Source organism: Puma concolor, chromosome E1 (assembly GCF_028749965.1).
Source record: "Puma concolor isolate L17-30 chromosome E1, mPumCon1.1.hap2, whole genome shotgun sequence".
Classification (NCBI taxonomy): Eukaryota; Metazoa; Chordata; class Mammalia; order Carnivora; family Felidae; genus Puma; species Puma concolor.
In genome coordinates this window covers 28,133,807-28,149,897 of record NC_141680.1, presented here as the reverse complement: position 1 = coordinate 28,149,897, position 16,091 = coordinate 28,133,807, and the positions used below count along the sequence as shown (strand labels likewise).

At 34.6% G+C, this 16,091-nt stretch overlaps 1 protein-coding gene across 1 annotated transcript in view; it reads left to right on the top strand.

The window, feature by feature from the left end:
- Nucleotides 1-16,091, top strand: part of BRIP1 (BRCA1 interacting DNA helicase 1) — a 214,480-nt gene that overhangs the window by 61,950 nt on the left and 136,439 nt on the right. Inside the window, 3 exon segments of the mRNA XM_086686787.1 lie at nt 4,414-4,635; nt 6,904-7,103; nt 13,213-13,345. Coding sequence (XP_086542913.1) covers nt 4,414-4,635; nt 6,904-7,103; nt 13,213-13,345 — 555 coding nt within the window.

Below are 16,091 nucleotides of genomic sequence, written 5' to 3'. Positions count from 1 at the left end.
TAGGAGGAGATGAAAGTATTTAAGTGATTTAATTTAATTAGATTTAATTAATATATTTTATGTACAGTATTTTAAAACTTCAAAAGAAGATAGTTTATTTAGGCTCTCCCTTGAGTAAATTTTTAAAATACTTTTTAATTGAATGAGAAATATAATGATTATCCTATCTTACAATTCTGATTAGTACAAACTTCTGTTTCAAAAAAAAGTTATTAAATTATTAACTTTAAAGATATGTCATTAATGGTTTTGAAGTTTTCCAGGGAAATCTTGAATAATATGAATTTGGGCAAGGTGGAAATTGAGAAGTCTTTCTTAGTAAAAACATACGATTTTTTTAATAGGTTTTTGGCGGTATTAGTTTGTTAGTCTGTGTACAGTTTAATAACTTGTTTACTCTGAAACTGAGATTACAAGTCTGGAATATACTCAGAGATTATTGCTGAACTGTAAATTGATAGTCTGTGAAATTACCTATGATAATTTAATATGTTTTGAAAGTTATTCTATCTTTTGCTAATATTTTGTCAGAGTTGGTTCTACACAAAAAGCCGTGAGCCATAGGTAGCCCTTGAGTTTTATTTAATTGATAGATCACCTTCTACCATGTAATTTGAATAAATTATTTTGTATTATGCATTTCTTTTTCAGTGCTTATGGTTATTTGTCTTGACCTTATTCTTCCTCAGAATGCTTAGCTCATAGGCATACATGAATATTCTTTTTCTTGTTCTCAAGTCCTGAAGGTAATTTGGTATTGTAATGATGCCAATTACAAAGTCACTATAGGTGTCTATGTTTACTATGGCTGAATCACCAAAGTGAAATGATAAATAGATAACTGACACTTTGAGTGAAAAAGAGTTTAAAGTGTGATAACACTTCAATTGACAGACTCCCCTCAGGGTTGTGTTACACTGCTAAAATGGATGAACCATTCTGGTTTTGCTATCAGCCTACACAGGAGTGTCATTCTAAGTGCCCTTGAAGTGTAAACTTTCCGATTTTTTGGCTTGATCCAAAGGCACATGTGTTTTTGTTCAGTTTCTTTTGCAGAAGTGCTCCTGTACTGCAAAAGCAATGCACTTACCTGCTAAAAGTTAATTTTTGTTTCAATTAACAAAAAAATCATCTTAATTAGCGCCAGAAATAATTCTAAAAAATTATTCTCGATATGGAGAATATGGTTTTTTGTGAAGATGGGATTTAACAGTTAATAATCACATACTCTTGGTGTATCTTGGTGATCGTTTGGTACAAATACAAGCTTTTAGCATAGTACAGAAGATACTTGGAATGAAGAAATGGCGAATGTATTTTTAAACTCAGTCTGTATCAAAGTCAGTATGAAAGATATTTGGCATGTCTCCATCTCTCTCTGGATCCCACAATCAGGATTTTAGAGGAACCTTAGAAATAGCAGCCTTTGGGTCTGAGGAATCTTTAATAGGCTCCTGGTTCATTTACTCTTTTGATGCCTCATCACATGAGAAAAATGGGCCCTGAATTTTGTCCAATGTCTGACAGCGAGTTAGCAAGAAAGACAACTTTTCTAACTCCTAGCCGTTGTTATTTTGATTATACTAGAAAGAAAACAAAAGGTGGCTTATGAAATGAGGAAGTTGACACAGCATGAGGAGTAAAAAAGAGTAGTAGAGATGGGACAGAGGAAGTGAAAGAATGAACTAAATAAACGTTAGGTGAACCCTTTCCTCTTGATTTTTATTGTTAGTACCTTGGAGGTTCTTTTTACATGACTGAATACAAAGCTGTAGAACTAGTAGTCCCTCGGCTCATCATGCCTTGTCCTGGAATTGGCGACATTATTTTATAGGTTATGAACCTTTTATGTTTTACTCCATCTCTAGTAATTTCTAGGCATTTTTGTGAATGTAATGAGTAAATATGTTTTGAAAACGTAGATTTGGCTTTTGGATAGTTTGTAGATAAGAATGTACTATGTGTATATATATATATATATTATAACAATTGTATATATATAATTCTTTTTCACCTGTTAAGGACAGCAAACTGAGATGATAAATATTGGATTTCACAATCATTTAATTTTTTTATTGGTACATAGAATTAGTGAAAATAAAAACGGCCCATTCTTCTACCAGTTAGTCCCAAATGAAAATTGAAAAACAGTAATAATATATTTGTGGTTAGAAGACTCAAAATTACAGAAAGGTGTAACATAAAAGGAGAAAAATCTCTTTTTTTTTACTCTTCCCATTTTCTTAACCTTTCAAGGAAATTACTGTAAAGTTTTATGTATATTCTTCCAAAACACTTAAAATATGCATTTGTTATATGTGTATATACTCTTTTAAAAGCTCAAGTACATTGGCACATGGACAAATCTAACACATTTCTTAAGGGCTATATCTTTTACATGAATTTACCATAAGTTATTTAACATGTCCCTTCTTGATAGACATTAAACATTGCATTACATACATATTCACATGAATGGTGAAATTTTAAATTTTGGTAGTTATTGATAAATTGTGTGCTTTTAATAGAAGTTTATACTTCTAATAGTGTATATTTATACTTCTAATTTTATACATCTTTTAATAGGATATGACACACTGTTGCTAGGACTTATTTTCTCTTATTTTTTGATTAGCATTTATTAATAAATTTTTTTACTTCTAATAATAGATTAGCAAAGGACATTAGCAGATAGTACATGAAAGAAGAAATGCAAGTTACTGTTGAAACTTGTTAGCATGTTCATATAGTATAATAGCAGTGTTAAACCTTGCTAGAATGTATAAAAAAGTCAAAGCAAGAAGATTCTATTTTTTACCTTTAAAATAGGTAAAGATAGAAAAGATAATATTAGTGTTGATAAAGTTATGGGGAAAGGGTAATGTAAAATGCTATATGCTTTTTGGAGGATAATTTGGTGGTATAGTTTTTATGAAACTTAAAACTACTTTGTACTGTTTGGTCTTATAATGCCATATCTAAAATTGTATACTAAGAAAATGTTGAGAAATGTGCATTAAATTGAAATTCTTGTGAAGCATTATTTATAATATAAAAATTGGTCACAGTCTAAATGCCCAACAATAATGAAACTGGTTTATAACTATTAATTCAATGTACATATGTGGGCAACAATGAAAAACTACTTAGTGATGTGAGAAAATATTTCTGATAGGATTTTTAGTCAGATGGAGAGAAAAAAAAATGATTCTGGTTTTATAAAAAATTTATTGTGGCTTTATTTTTTGTGGCCAAATTGTTAATAATCCTTGATGCCTGGGGAAAATTTGCTTTGTTCTCATTGTTTAAATATTAGATCACATTGTAGAGTTGTATTCATATGTACATACGAATATAAGAATTATGAAATGAAACATATCAAATGTTACTGATACATTCTTTGTATGGTAGATTTATAGATAATTTAGTGAGTTTTTTGGTACTGTTTGTATTTTCCAAATATTTTGTAGTGAACACTGTTTTTTTCCCCCAAGACATCCCTCCTTCCCTTTCTCCTTTTTTCCTTTCTTTTTCCTTACATATATTTGATTAAGTAATACTCTCTCATGGCTTAACTGAAAACTATAAAAGTATCTATAGAGAAAAATCTCTCTCGCTCCTGTCTCCAAGTCACTTAGCTGTCGTCTTTGAAAGCAACCAGTGATACCATTGTTCTTGTATATCCTTCAAGAAATATTTTTGCCTAAAATCACTTTATTTTTTTTTTAATGTTTATTTATTTTTGAGAAAGAGAAACAGACTCTGAGTAGGGAAGGGGCAGAGAGAGAGGGAGACAAAGAATTCAAAGCAGTCTCTAGGCACTGAGCTGTCAGCACACAGCCTGATGCGGGGCTCAAACTCATGAACTGTGAGATTATGACCTGAGCTGAAGTTGGACGCTTAACTGACTGAGCCTCCTAGGCTCCCCAATATCAGTTTAATCAGAACAATGGTACAACAAACATAATTTAAAATTTTTTCTTTTTTCAGGTTAATTTGGAGTATCTAGAGCTATACTGATCTGGAGCTCTGAGTCGACCATTACAGTTGTTTTTTTTAATTTACTTTTTTTTTTATGTTTTTATGTTTTTTTAAATGTATTTATTTTGAGAGAGAGAGTACAAATGAGGGAGGGGCAGAGAGAGAAGGAGAGAGAGAATCCCAAGCTAATAGTGCAAAGCCTGATGCAGGGCTCAGTCTCACAAACTGAGATCATGACCTGAGCTGAAATTAAGACTGAGCCACCCAGGTGCCCCAACTAATATTTTTTCTTTGAAATGGTTGTGATTGTGGGTATGGTATCATTTCTCCTGTATGTGGCTTTAATGATGTTCTGAAAATTCTGAGATAAACTTGTTTTATTCCTTTGTTGCAATGTTGATTCGTATTTCAGTTATGCATATTTGTTTTTAGGGCAAATCCTGCTATTTTTATCATGGCGTACATAAAATTAGTGATCAACACACATTACAGACTCTGGAAGGGATGTGCAAAGCCTGGGATATAGAAGAACTTGTCAGCTTGGGAAAAAAACTAAAGGCATGTCCGTATTACACAGCACGGGAACTAATAGAAGATGCTCACATAGTATTTTGTCCCTACAACTATCTTCTAGATGCACAAATAAGGGAAAGTGTGAGTAGCTATATGAAAATTCAAACTTTTCTCCCACTTGCTGGAATATAAGTGATCAATATGAAAGCTTTTAGATGTTTCACTTTTTATTTTTTGCTTTATATTTATGTATATACATAAATAGAGTACTGAAAACATTCTGAGGTGTATTAAAAACTGAATTTTAGAACATGTCATTTTAACGTCCAAAGTAGTAAATATTTTGAAATGGAATTATAGCACAGGTTTTCAACCTTGATAGTATTGACATTTTGGACTTGATGATTCTTTGTTGTGGTGGTTTATCTTGCACACTGTAGGATGCTTAGCAGCATCTCTGGTTTTATTCTCTAGACACCAGTAGCATCCTTAGAGCTGTCACAATCAAAAATGTCTCCTGATGTTGCCAAGTATACGGGTGGGGGAGGACAGGTAGGAGCAGAGTTATCCCCATTTGAGGCCCATTGATAACTATCACTCCTTCCATTTATGAATAATCAGAATTATTTTAAAACATTCATCTGAAGAATCTATAGTTTGAAGAATTTTGTGGGGAGAATATGTATAACATGCAAATTATGCTTTGTTAGCTTTTGATAAATGAAATTTGGATATAGCATTTGTGTTTATTTGCATGGTTCTTCTTAGAAACATCCAGTTGTTACAGTATAAGACAAAAAGTGAATAACTTAGTATATTCAATTATTATTCTTCTCTTTAGATCTGACTACTTACTAACTTCCTATTTAAGCTTAAAATTAATAGGCATTATGTTTACTATCTCTACTGTCCTACCTCTTATTTGGTTGCCTCTTATCTAGACCCTTTCCTCTGAGCCACTGTACATATCAATGGCATGTCAGTCTTTCTAATATTACTTTTATTACATCGTTCTTTGGCTTGAAAATCTATTGCACTCTTGGCTCATGGGATAAAGTCCATATTTCTTAAGCTTACTCTCAAAATGTTCAATAGTCTGGCTTGAATCTGCCTTTTCAGACATCTCTGCTACAAACTCCCAACTGGAACCCTACAAAAATTACCTCATAACCCCTGAGGACACCTTATTCTTTCCTATATCTCTGCTTTTGATGATGCCTATATTGAAATGCCCTACTCCTTTTGTCTATACAAATCCAAATTCTACTCCTTTTTTAAACCCCAATATATTTCCTACTCTTCCATGGTTCTTTTTCAGTCATCGTCAACCCTCTGTATATTTTTTCTTCAGAATAACTCACTGGTAATTGCTTTGTACATTTCTTTCTATTAGCCAGGACTCTTTCAGTTGCAAGTGATACAAATCCAGCTTCACCAGAACTTAAGAAAAAAATACTTGGCTGACTTTATTGCGATGGCTTTATTCTCAGGCAGGGTCTTTCTAGTGGAAACAAAGATAACCACAAGCAGCCACCTAACCTGGAAAAAAAGAACATCATCTCCTATTCATCACCCCAGATTTCTCTGGTTGGCCTACCTTGAATCCCACCTCCATTCTTTTTTTTTTTTAATTTTTTTTTTTAATGTTTATTTTTGAAAGAGAGACAGAGTGTGAGTGGGGGAGGGACAGAGAGAGAGGAAGACACAGAATCTGAAGCAGGCTCCAGACTCTGAGCTGTCAGGACAGAGCCCAACACAGGGCTCAAACTCATGAACTGCAAGATAATGACCTGAGCTGAAGTCCAACGCTTAACCGGCTGAGCCACCTAGGCGCCCTCCCCATCTCCATTCTTAAACCTGTGACCACAGAGGGATGGAATACTTTATTTAATTGATAAGCCTGAATTCTGTGTTGTGAGAGTGGTGATATCCCTTGATTAACAGATTAATAGTTCTATCAACATCACATCAGAATTGGGGAAGAACAATTCTCAAAATGAAGGGTTGTAAGAAAGTCTAAAATGAAATAGATACATGCTATATTATATTAACATTTTGAGAGTCTTTTGAATCTTGTATTTTAGTTAAAAAAATTTTTTTTTACTCTGCTTTTAACATTATGTTGGAGATTCCCTCATAGTGAGATTTTTATACCCCTTTGTGTGGCCAGCTGTACTTTAATCCAGGCTCACATAACACATATTTTGATAGTGAAAAATGGGAACCGGTAATGTTGAGTTGATACTTGTTAGGCTTAGTGTTTCAAATGTTTTAAGACTTAGAATCAGTTGCTTATATAATTACCCTTGTTATTGGTCTGTCATGCAAAGTTTTAAATGAAATATCTTGCCTACTGCTGTTAAATCCATTTTGCTGAATGTTTTACAGGAAAATTCTTTTGTCTTATAGATGGATATCAATCTGAAAGAACAGATTGTCATTTTAGATGAAGCTCATAACATTGAGGACTGTGCTCGGGAGTCAGCAAGTTACAGTGTAACAGAAGTTCAACTTTGGTTTGCTCGAGATGAATTAGATACTATGGTCAACAATAATATAAGGAAGAAAGACCATGAACCCCTACGAGCTGTGTGCTATAGCCTAATTAAGTAAGAACATTTGTCTGTCATTTATGCTGCCTATGTATTAACAACGTGTTTCATTATGCCATAGTATTTTATAATTACTAACTTTGACCAGGCTACTTGGGAAATGGATTGTTCCTTGCCAGTTAAACTTTTAGAAATAGGCCAGTCCGAACTTTTGTCTTGTTGAAAAGAATATGATAAACCAATTTATTTTTAAATTGATCATTGTGAATATTATTTCTAATTTAATGGAATAATTTAATAGCCCCATATTTGATGTATAAAGGACATTGAGCTGACAATAAACTAAACATGGTTTTAATTAACATATTTTAAATTTTTAATTTTTTTTAATGTTTATTTTTGAGACAGAGAGAGACAGAGCATGAGTGGTGGGGGTGGGGGGGCAGAGAGAGGGAGACACAGAATCCAAAGCAGGCTCCAGGCTCTGAGCTGTCAGCACAGAGCCCAACGTGGGGCTTAAACTCACAGACCACAGGATCATGACCTGAGCTACAGTCATATGCTTAACCTACTGAGCCACCCAGGTGTCCAACATATTTTAAAATTTTATATTATGGCTTTAATTTATTGCTTTATCTTCCAGTTTGAGTAAGATTCTGATTGGATGAGTTTTAATTAACCAAAATTTCAATACTCTAAAATAATAGATTTGGTAATAATTTTATTAAAATTTATGTTAGATAAATTCCTTTTTATTAGATATTAGGTTGTTGATCTAGAATCTCTTTATCTTAGACCTTGATACTATGTCCCATTCCATTTACTGCCGCATTTTTCTTGTTTGTTTGTTTGTTTCTCTTTCTTTCTTTCTTTCTTTCTTTCTTTCTTTCTTTCTTTCTTTCTTTCTTTCTTTCTTTCTTTTTATAAGTTTATTTATTTATTTGGAGAGAGAGAGAGAGCACACATGTGAGCCAGGGAGGGGGCAGAGAGAGGAGAGAGACAGTCCCAAGCAGACTCTGTGACTGCATGGCACCCTACTTGGGGATCAGTGCCACAAACCATGAGATCATGACCTGAGTCAAAATGAAGAGTCGGATGCTTAGCTGACTGAGTCACCCAGGCTCCCCCTGCAGCACTTTTCTTTTCCCTCACAGTATACTTCAAAAATTTTTTGAATGTTGGGGTGCCTGCTTGCATGCATGCTTTCTCCCTCTCAAAATAAATAAACTTTAAAAAAGTGTTTAAAATTTTTGAATGTTGTACAGTCTCATGTTTGAACATAAAAGGTATACAAATTTATGTTGTAAAAACTCCTTCCCACCCTGTTCTCTATCTGCTTAGTTTCTCTCCTCCTGAACAAGTTTATCTGTCGTTCAGTCCATATTTATGAGCAATTCAGTGCATATATGAAGCAATATACTTTCCCCTTTCTCTCCTTTTTATCCAAATGATAGCATACTATACTTCCATTTTTTGTCTTCTCCATTTTAAGCATAAAAATATGTTATTTTTAAGCCCTTTTATTGGGGTACACAAAGCTGTAAATATTTAATGTATACACTTGATGAGTTTTCAGATAAGTATTCATCCATGAAACTGTCACCACAATTTTGCCATAAACATATTGCCTCTGAAAGTTTCCTTTGCCCTCTTTTATTTTTTTATGATATGAACACTTAATGTAGGATCTACCCTCTTAGCAAATATTTAAGTATATATTATAGTATTGTTAACTCTTGGCACTGTACTTTATACCTTTGTCTTCCTATATCTTGCCTTTTTTTTGCTTAACAATATATTTTGGAGATCTTCCCATATCAAGACTTAGAAAGCTTTCTCAGTTTTAAAAAAAATAGTTGCCTAAAATACCATTACATGGATGTCCACTAATATCTTTAACTAGCCTCTAATTAATAGGTACTGAGGTTTATAATCCTATGCTGTTACATTACTGTAATGAATAACTTTGAACATATGTCACATGTTTGGGAAGTTATAGGAAAATTCTTAGAAGTGGGATTATTGGGTCAGAGCATAGATCTACATGTAATTTGATAGATATTTCTAAAACTTACACAATAGGGGAATGGGTAGAAGACTAATTTATACTCCTATGAGCAATATATGAGAGCATGAAAGTTTTTTTCTAGTCAGATGGGTGAAAACTGGTATCCCACTGTAGTTTTTACTTATATTTCTCTGAATATGATTGAGATTAAGCATTTTATTTTTTTATGTTTATTTATTTATTTTGAGAGAGAGAGAAAATTTGAACAGGGGAAGGGCAGAAAGAGGAGACAGAGAATCCCAAGCAGGCTCTGTGCAGTTAGCAGAGTCAGACTTGGAGCTCAGTCTCACAAACCATGAGGTCATAACCTGAGCTAAAATCAAGAGTCAGATGCTTAACTGAGCCACCCAGCTGCCCCAAGATTAAGCATTTTAAAAGGCCATTTATTTGTTTACTAAAAAAATGTTTTTTAGTGTTTATTTATTTCTGGGAGAGAGTACGAGCAGAGGAGGGGCAGAGGGAGGGAAACACAGAACCTGAAGCAGGCTGTCAGCACAGAGCCTGATGCAGGGCTTGAACCCACAAACTGTGAGATCATGACCTGAGCCGAAGTCAGACACAACCGACTGAGCCACCCAGGCGTGCCTTAATAGGCCATTTATATTTCCTTTCTGTCAGCTGTCTATTGACCTCTGTGTCCTCTTTTTGTTCTTGTTATGGTTCTTATTGATTTGTACAAGCTCTTTGCGAATTAACCCTTTGCCTGTGATAAGAGTTGCAATATTTTTTCCCCTATTTTGCCATGTGCTTTTGTCTTTCCTTATGGTATTTTTGCCATGTAGCAGTTTGTCATTTTTATTTCACAGCATAATTTGTTGAGTTATCTGTAGTGGCTAATTATATTTTCTCACTCCCTGGTCTTTCCTCGTTGATCTCTGTTGTGTTGCTGTCTGCAGAATTCTACTAAAACTGTTTTTATCAAGGTCACCATTGATCCATATGTTGCCAAATCCAAAGGTTATTTTTCTGTTATCTTACTCAGCCTGTCAGCAGTGTTCTTTGGGTATTGTTGACTACCACCTCTATGAAAATGTTTTTGGCATATATATATATATATATATATATATATATAACAGAGTTGCTCTCTGTCCCCAGTTCCTGGCACAGAGTTTGTAAAACCCTTGTAATTTCCTAAGTGGTAACACTTTTGTGTTAGGAGCATCTTTTGTTCTAATATTTGGTCTTTGACCCCAGTTCCTGACAGAGCTCCTAAATCCCTTGAGACTTCCTGGGTGATAGGATTGTTTTTTATTCCAATGAGGTGATGTTTGGTGGGCTCTTGGATGGAGCTGGTCACTAGAAAGACTAAACTATGATTAGAAGCTTAGAACTTTCCGCTCCACCTTCCTTCTGGAAAGGGAGAAGCGTAGAGATTAAGTTAATAATCGATCATGCCTACATGATGACGCCAGGATTCAGAGAGCTTCCAGACTGGTACACACATTTATGTGCTTAGAGCACCCTGCCTTTATTGAGACAGAAGCTCCTGTGCTTAAACCCTTCCAGACTTCTCCCCATATATCTCTTCTTCTGGTTATTTATCTGTATCCTTTATTATATAATAAACTGGTAAACATAAGTGTTTCCTGGAGTTCTGTGAGTTGTTCTAGTAAATGATTAAACCTGAGGAGGGGTCATGGGAACCTCTGATTTATAGCTGGTTGGTCAGAAGTACAAATGACAAGTTGGACTTTTATGCTGGCATCTGAGATGAAGAGGTGGGGAGGACAGTCTGGTGAGGCTGAATGCTTAGCCTTTGGGGTCTGTGCCAATTCTAACTCCAGTTAGTGTCAGAATTGAATTGAATTATAGGACACCCAGCTAGTGTCTTGAGAATTGCTTGGTGTAAGGAAAGAAGAATGCCACATACATTTAGTGACAGATGTGTCAGAGGTGAAGTAGTGAGGCAAGAGGAGACAACATAGGAGTGTGTTTCCTAGATAGCCTCTATGACACCTGGTTTTCGTCTTCCTCATAGTCCATTCTTTCTCAGTTTCTTTTGATAGTTCTTACTCTGTTTGATATGTAAATGTTGAAGTGCCTCAGGATTTGGTCCTGGGACCTCATTTCTTCTCTGTCTCTGCAGTTTGCCTAAATTACATAACCAAGTACCATAGCAGTCCTAGTGACGCCTAAATCTGTGTCTAGCCCGGTCTTTAATAAATCTAGGTTCTAGTCTGTCTCTGGAATGCTATTTTCATATATCCAGCTGTACTTTATATGTCTGTTTGGATATGGATATCACATTTCAACTTTACAAAATTCCTTCCTTTTCCTTACCTACTCCCCCCCAAATGCTCCCTGTCTTCCTTACCTAAGCAAACATTACCAAGCAGTTCCTCAAATCAGAAATCTGTTGCCCTTGATACTGCCTCACTTCATCCGGTTCATCAGTAAGTTTAATAAATGCCACCTGTACAGTATGTCCCAAATCCTTCAGTCTCCTATCATCTCAGAATCATCTCTCAAGTAGAATTCTGTAACAGCCTCCAACAGTCTCTGTTTTCATTTTTGCCTTTCTCCTCTAATCCAGTCTGGCTTAGAAACTGAAATCATCTTTTAAACACTTAGATTGTCTCTCCCTTATTTAAAACCCTTCATTTAAAACCTTCCCATTGTACTTTTGAATAGAATCCAGATTTCCTAACCCTGGCTTAACCTGACCTGAATACTGCTTATCACTCTTAACATTGATCATGTTATTCTTTTTTGCCCATTGTGTTGCAACTTTATATTGGCTTTTTGTCAGATCCTTAAATAAGTAAAATTTGTTAACCACTTCAGGATCTTTGCACTAGCTGTTCTTTCTGCTTGGAATACAACCCCCCCCCCCCCCCCCCCCGATCCTTTCATGATTGGGTACTTTTTGCATTCAGTTGTTAGAATAAATGTTACTTCATGGAGAACTTCTTTGACATTCAAATTAAAATAGCAATTAGATTACATTATATCCTATATCACTACGTTTATCCTATATCATTACTTTATCCTGTATTTTCATTGTATCACACTTTTCACTATCTGATATTTTCTTGTTTCATGTATATGTTTCTAAAAAAAATTTTTTTTCAACGTTTTTTTATTTATTTTTGGGACAGAGAGAGACAGAGCATGAACGGGGGAGGGGCAGAGAGAGAGGGAGACACAGAATCGGAAACAGGCTCCAGGCTCTGAGCCATCAGCCCAGAGCCTGACGCGGGGCTCGAACTCACGGACCACAAGATCATGACCTGGCTGAAGTCGGACGCTCAACCGACTGCGCCACCCAGGCGCCCCTCATGTATATGTTTCTAACTTTATTTCTCCCTTTGGTAGAATGTAATTTCTATGAGAATGAGGATCTTGCCTATTTTATTTACTGCTGTATTTCCAGTACCCAGTACAGTATGTGACTGTATAATAATATAGACATTTAAGCACTGGCTGAATATAAAAATGTGTGTATTTACATACAAATGAATATATTTTCTAGTAACTCCCTTTTGGTGTTAATATGTAACACCTTAATTTCTTTATTAGATTGTTTTGTATTTCCTTTATGTGCATTTGGGATATGCTACGACCTGGCTGTCAGTTGGAGAGATAGTCAAGTAAAGCAGTGTGAATCCATAAAACACAATTGGGAAATCACCTACATGTTTCTCTTTTCTGAATAAAAGCTTACTTTTTAGCTATATAAATGTTTATTTTGCAATATGAGACATGCATGCATCTTAAAAGATGTCTTAATCCGCATTTGTGTTTTTTTTTTTGTTTTTGTTTTTTTTAATTTTTTTTTCAACGTTTATTTATTTTTGGGACAGAGAGAGACAGAGCATGAATGGGGGAGGGGCAGAGAGAGAGGGAGACACAGAATCAGAAACAGGCTCCAGGCTCTGAGCCATCAGCCCAGAGCCTGATGCGGGGCTCGAACTCACGGACCGCGAGATCGTGACCTGGCTGAAGTCGGACGCTTAACCGACTGCGCCACCCAGGCGCCCCTCCGCATTTGTGTTTTAAGAGCTTCAAGGAATATGATCAATGTATCACAGTTCTCTTTGTTTTATTGAAATAGTGCACATAAGGATAATACTGATTGATGGAATTGTTTTATTTTAGTTGGTTAGAAGCAAACTCTGAACATCTTGTGGAAAGGGATTATGAATCATCCTGTAAAATATGGAGTGGAAGGGAAATGCTCTTAAATTTACACAAAATGGGTATCACCACTGCTACTTTTCCCATTTTGCAGGTAAGACTTTTTTCTATCTGTGACATTTGTTTAGTGAATGGTTTAATAGTGAATAAATTAATACAGACTAAAAAAAGTAGCAATTTAATTTTTTTTAATTTTATTTAAGTTTGATAATTTTTAACTGATAAAATTTTGCAGGTAAGACTTTTTTCTATCTGTGACATTTGTTTAGTGAATGGTTTAATAGTGAATAAATTAATACAGACTAAAAAAAGTAGCAATTTAATTTTTTTTAATTTTATTTAAGTTTGATAATTTTTAACTGATAAAATTTTGCAGGTAAGACTTTTTTCTATCTGTGACATTTGTTTAGTGAATGGTTTAATAGTGAATAAATTAATACAGATTAAAAAAAGTAGCAATTTAATTTTTTTAAATTTTATTTAAGTTTGATAATTTTTAACTGATAAATTATTTATAATTCATTTATAATTAATAACTGATCATTATTATTTATGGATGAAAAAGTAGCATTATTTAGTATGAAAGAAATAAGGCTTAACGGAATGAATTGCTTTATTCCAGTCTAAAACAAGTCAATATGTTTAGGTTGTAATAAAAGTTATTTTGTCAGTTTTCAAGTTAAAAATTTAGAAAATAAAAACGTAAATTCATTTTTTGTTCTCCTTAATTTAGTTAGAGGTTATAAACCTGGGGGATCATGAGTGGGCTGGGGGAGTCTGTGAATCTTACGAAATTGTATGCAAAATTTTATGAGTATGCACTTCTGTACTTTTTTCTAGTAGAGGCTTCATAACTTCTATTCTGAAAGAGATTGTTCTCCCCCCCAGATAAGAATGTTTTTATCATTTTTGTTCTTAATTACTTATTTAAATTAATAGATTGTTTTTTAATTTTTTAAAAAAATCTTTATTTTTGAGAGAGAGACAGAGTGTGAGCAGGGGAGGAGCAGAGAGAGAGGGAGACACAGAATCCGAAGTAGGCTCCAGGCCCTGAGCTATCAGCACAGAGCCTGATGTGGGGCTCGAACTCACGAACCGTGAGATCATGACCTGAGCCAAAGTCGTACGTTCAACCGACTGAGCCACCCAGGCGCCCCAGTAGATTTTGCTTTTAGGAGTGGTTGTTTTAGGTTTACAGAACAATTGAGCAGAAAGGACAGAATTTTCATATTCCCCTAACCCTAGCCACACGCACGCGCATGCGCACAGGCACGCATACACACACACACACACACACACACACACACACACACACACACACACACACTCATACACTCTACAGTTTCTGTTATTAACAGCTTGCAATTGTATAGTACATTTGTTACAATTGAACCAATATTGTTACATTATTGTTAACTGAAGTCCATAGTTTACATTGGGGTTCACTCTCTGTATTGCGAAGTTCTGAGTTTTGATATAAACAAAGTCATGTATCTACTCTTACAATATCATACAGAATGTTTTCACTGCCTTAAGAATATTCTGTGCTATACTTCTTAATTCATCCTTTCACCACATCTCATTTGCCCTCCTGAACCTCTAGCAACCACTGATTTTTTTTCAACCGACTCCATAGATTTGCCTTTTCCAGAATGTCATTTAGTTGGAATCATACTCAGGTTCCTTCATGTCTTTTTGTGGCTTGATGCTTGTTTCTTTTTATTGCTAAACAATATTCACTGCATGTATACACACTGTTTGTTTATCCATTCACCTACTGTAGGATATATTGGTGACTACCAAATTTGGGAAATTCTGAATAAAGCTCTTATAAATACTTGTGTGCATATTTTTATATGGACATGCTTTCTTCTCACTTGTGTAAATAGTAAATACTTAGGACAATTGCTGAATTACATGGTAAGACCATTTTTAGCTGTGTAAGAAACTGCTGTCTTCCAAAGTGGCTGTGCCATTTTATATTCCCATCATCAGTGAATGAGGGTTCTTGTTATTCTATATCCTTGCCAATATTAGGTATTGTCAGTGGTTTGAATATTACCCATTCTAATGGATATGTAGTAGTATCTTATTACTATTTTAGTGTACAATTCCCTAATGACATTTGATGTGGAACATCTTTTCACATGCTTATGTGCCATCTATATATCTTATTTGGGGTGAGATGTGTCTTCAGATCTTTGCCTACTTTTCAGTTGGGTTCTTCGTCTTCCTGTTGTTGAGTTTTAAGTGTTCTCTGTATATTTGGTATACAAGTCCTTCATCAAATATATGTTTGTAGATATATTCTTCCAGTCTGTGGCTTGTCTTTTCATTCTATTAACAGTGTCTTTTCTAGAACTTTTTTACTTTTAATAAAGTTCAACTTAACAATTTTTTCTTTGACAGATCATGCTCTTGATATTGTATCTAAAAACTCCCCACCAAACCCAAAGCCACCTAGATTTTCTTGTCTTTTCTTCTAGAAATTTTATAGTTTTGCATTTTACATTTAGGTCTGTGATCCACTTTGAGTTAATTTTTGTGTAGTATATAAGGTCTGTATCTAGATTCATTTCTTTGCATGTAGGTGTCCAATTATTCTATCACCATTTGTTGAAAAGGCCATCCTTTCTCCATTGGATTATATTTGCTCCTTTGTTAAAGATCAGTTGAATGTATTATTGTGGGTCCTTTTTTCGGCTCTCTATTCTTTTCCATTGATTGATATGTCTGTTCCTTCACTAATACCACACTATCAATTGCTATAGATTTATAGTAAGTCTTGAAGTCAGGTAGTGTCAGTTCTCTGATTTTGTTCAGTATTGTGTTGATTATTC